The sequence below is a fragment of the Rhagoletis pomonella genome, unplaced genomic scaffold, assembly GCF_013731165.1.
Source record: "Rhagoletis pomonella isolate Grant_MI unplaced genomic scaffold, Rhpom_1.0 Rhpom_scaffold_00001, whole genome shotgun sequence".
Classification (NCBI taxonomy): Eukaryota; Metazoa; Arthropoda; class Insecta; order Diptera; family Tephritidae; genus Rhagoletis; species Rhagoletis pomonella.
The window spans coordinates 35,060,684-35,063,560 of record NW_023458555.1 but is presented as its reverse complement, the minus strand read 5'-3'; the positions used below and the strand labels follow the sequence as shown (position 1 = coordinate 35,063,560).

At 41.1% G+C, this 2,877-nt stretch overlaps 1 protein-coding gene across 1 annotated transcript; it reads right to left on the bottom strand.

Moving 5' to 3' along the window:
* Nucleotides 1-42: 42 nt before the first annotated feature.
* On the bottom strand, nt 43-1,591 carry LOC118743469 (histone PARylation factor 1-like). The gene has a single exon (XM_036476168.1). It carries the CDS (start codon nt 1,495-1,497, stop codon nt 112-114), a length of 1,386 nt encoding a protein of 461 aa, XP_036332061.1. The 5' UTR covers nt 1,498-1,591; the 3' UTR covers nt 43-111.
* Between the last annotated feature and the right edge of the window lie 1,286 nt (nt 1,592-2,877).

The following is a 2,877-nucleotide window of genomic DNA, read 5'->3' as shown; positions in this document are numbered from 1 at the left end:
TAAACTGGTTACAAAGGAAATAAAAAATGGAAACAGGATATGTGTAATGTGAAAGATCTCATTTTTTTTACTTTATGATGCGCTTGTAAATTTATAATTAAAGCTATGCTTTTAGTTGCTCCCTTTACTTGTATTATCTAATTCGAAAATGCTAAGTTTATGAGACTTCCTACGCTGTTCCATGTGCGCTTTGGATATAGCAATGAATTGTGGACGACTTAATAGCGAATACGCCGGTACTAGTAAAGACTGCACTAGCGAATTCAATTCCTGGCGCCCACTACAAAACAGGTCGATTCCTAATTCAAGAGCTGTGCCAAAGTCGCATTCATCCATTGCAATATTGGCAGCTGTAGCGACGGGTTGCAATTTCTGTATTACGGCTGCTTTGACCTCCTCGTTATCGCCACTATCATCGGATGCACCTGCCTTAACAAAAAAATCCAGTATTTTCTTTAATTCTCCATCCGATACGGTTAGCGGCCTATAACCAACTTGGGTTTTACCATCATACGGTACTACAATGCCAGCCTCATGAAGTGTCTTGGCAACAACTTTAGCATTACGACGTTTGCGCAACGTTTCCAACTTCTCTATTTTAATCTCATTTACGCTAATAAATTGTTGCAGTGCCTTACGCGTTGCCGCAACTGCGGCTGCAGTAAAAGGTGTGCTCTTAAAGTCCTTTTCGAGATAATGTAGAAAAGCGTCAAATGCACTGCCGGCTATGAACTCAAATTTGCAACCTTTTGCTGCATCGTTGCGTGCCATCAGGAGGCAATCATGTTCTTTCGGTGAATCACGCCAATACCCATAATGAACTCCGGAATCATGGCGTACGAAAATAGTTTGAAATTCCGGAGGATCGTAGAAGAAACGCCAGTGCCGCAAATAATCGCCGGGTTCACGTATTGTAGCCTTGTGAAAGCGTCCAGCAAGAAATTCGAACGGTCCCACCAACAGAAGTTGGAACTGCTTTTCAAAGTACTCCAAAACTTGCTCGCCGGTGCTGTCTTTCTTCAAGCTGCAAGCAAATTTCCAAAATGCATAGAAATCCGGTGGCATTTCGACGAGAAATTTATGTCGTATAAATTCATTGCTACGCAATAATTCGTCGTATTCAGCCTGAACTGAGAATTTAATACGCTTGGCAAGTATTTCCATGTAATTTTTGCCCGCAATGTTGCCGAGCGCTTCAGCACGTAGCTCGGCCGTATCAATTTCCTTACTTTCAGCAGACACAGTCTGATTGCTAGATGCAGATGTGCATTCTTTTTGGGTAAGATCTGTGGACTCATCATCAGATGATTGGCGTTTCGCCTCCATAGTTGGTGTTTTACGTTTAGGCGCCTCTTTTTCCTTCAACAAGCCACACTCTGATGTCGCCTCGGTAGAATTTTCTATTTCCATCTCTTTTGGAGGATGCATATACTTTTCTAAATGTGCGACGTTCTTCTGATAGCATTTCTCCCAGTATTTGCAATCTTCTTTAGGCATTATAATAAATATTTTACCTTTACTCACAAATTTGTTTACTTCGATGCGAACTTTGTAAAATTGCGTTTCCAGTCATTTGTTTGATTTTAGAAAAGTCGTACATCTCCTATTCGATAAGTATTTGCGTTCTCTTGATAGCCAAATATGACACACAGTGTTGCCATAAAACTGGATTTATCTTCAAAATGAAGGTATTTTTCATATATACTCATACACCCGATTTACATGATTCAAATACTTGAAAGCAATTCTTGCTCATTCTCTTTTGTGTGTTTCTATTTGCTTTTACACGTTTCAATTCTGTTGAATTCAAGTTTTTGGTTCTTTAAATGGGAAGCAACGGAAATGCCAAAAGCAAAGCAAGTTGAAACGACTTGACGGTACAGACGCATGTGTACTCGTCCCTTTTCTTCTCACTCCCTCTCTTCCACATGTGAGCAGAATTGAATTCAATACTTGAACTGTGTAAAAGCAGTCATAGAAATCTTCACCAGAATTAAAATCAAATAAAACCAAAGAACGTAAATCTATAAGTAGAGACAACTCGCTGAAGTGTGGCGAGTGAGTCTAGAAGGTTTGCACGAGGAGTTCGCGTCCGTTTTGACATCAAGTTTCGTAAATGAATTCGCCGCAAATTTGATTTCGCGGCGACAAAGGACGTTGAAGAAAGAGTGATCGATGATAGAAAAATCGCTTGCGGCACATTTTTAAAGTAACGAGTTGTCCCTTATAAATTTACCTTCTTTGATGTAGATTTCTGGCCCTGGGTTTGACTCGATGCCAACCCTGAGAAGAACAATACGTAGCGAATGTATTCCTATGGACGAGCAACTTCTGAGATACTTCGCCGACCTAAACGAGGTTAGATCGCCCAAACAACAGCCCTTGGTCGGGTAAAACCCGTCATTCCGGTACGTAGAACCGGCTGTCGTGGGAATGGTATTGTGGCCTATATCTGTGTGGTGTATTTGGACTATTGCACAAAACAGAAAATACGATAAATTGTCAGGGACTTATCGACAGCTACATTTGCCGCGTTATCACCCTGTTTTTCCGGTAGTGCTTTCCAATGAATTCCGGTAGTGCATTCCAGAATTCAGCGAAATTTTGACAGTTTGTCAAATTGACGTTTATTAGTGGCTGGAACGCGTTTATTTTTTTATTTATTGAAATTGTGAAAAATGGGTCGCAATGATTCTGATGAAGGTAGCGGTGAGTGTAATTTGCATAATGCTAAACTAAACCGATAACTTGCTATGGTATACATAGGCTCTGAGTCCGAAGGCAGCCATAGTCGATCTCCATCGCCTCAGACAGCACCCACGCCGGGCTTCACATTAGAGCATCATGATCCGGAGCCAGGGTAATAGAATCCGCAAA

Excerpts from the sequence above, each read along its gene's own strand:
- LOC118743469 (XM_036476168.1), bottom strand. The coding sequence starts at position 1,497 with ATGCCTAAAGAAGATTGCAAATACTGGGAGAAATGCTATCAGAAGAAC.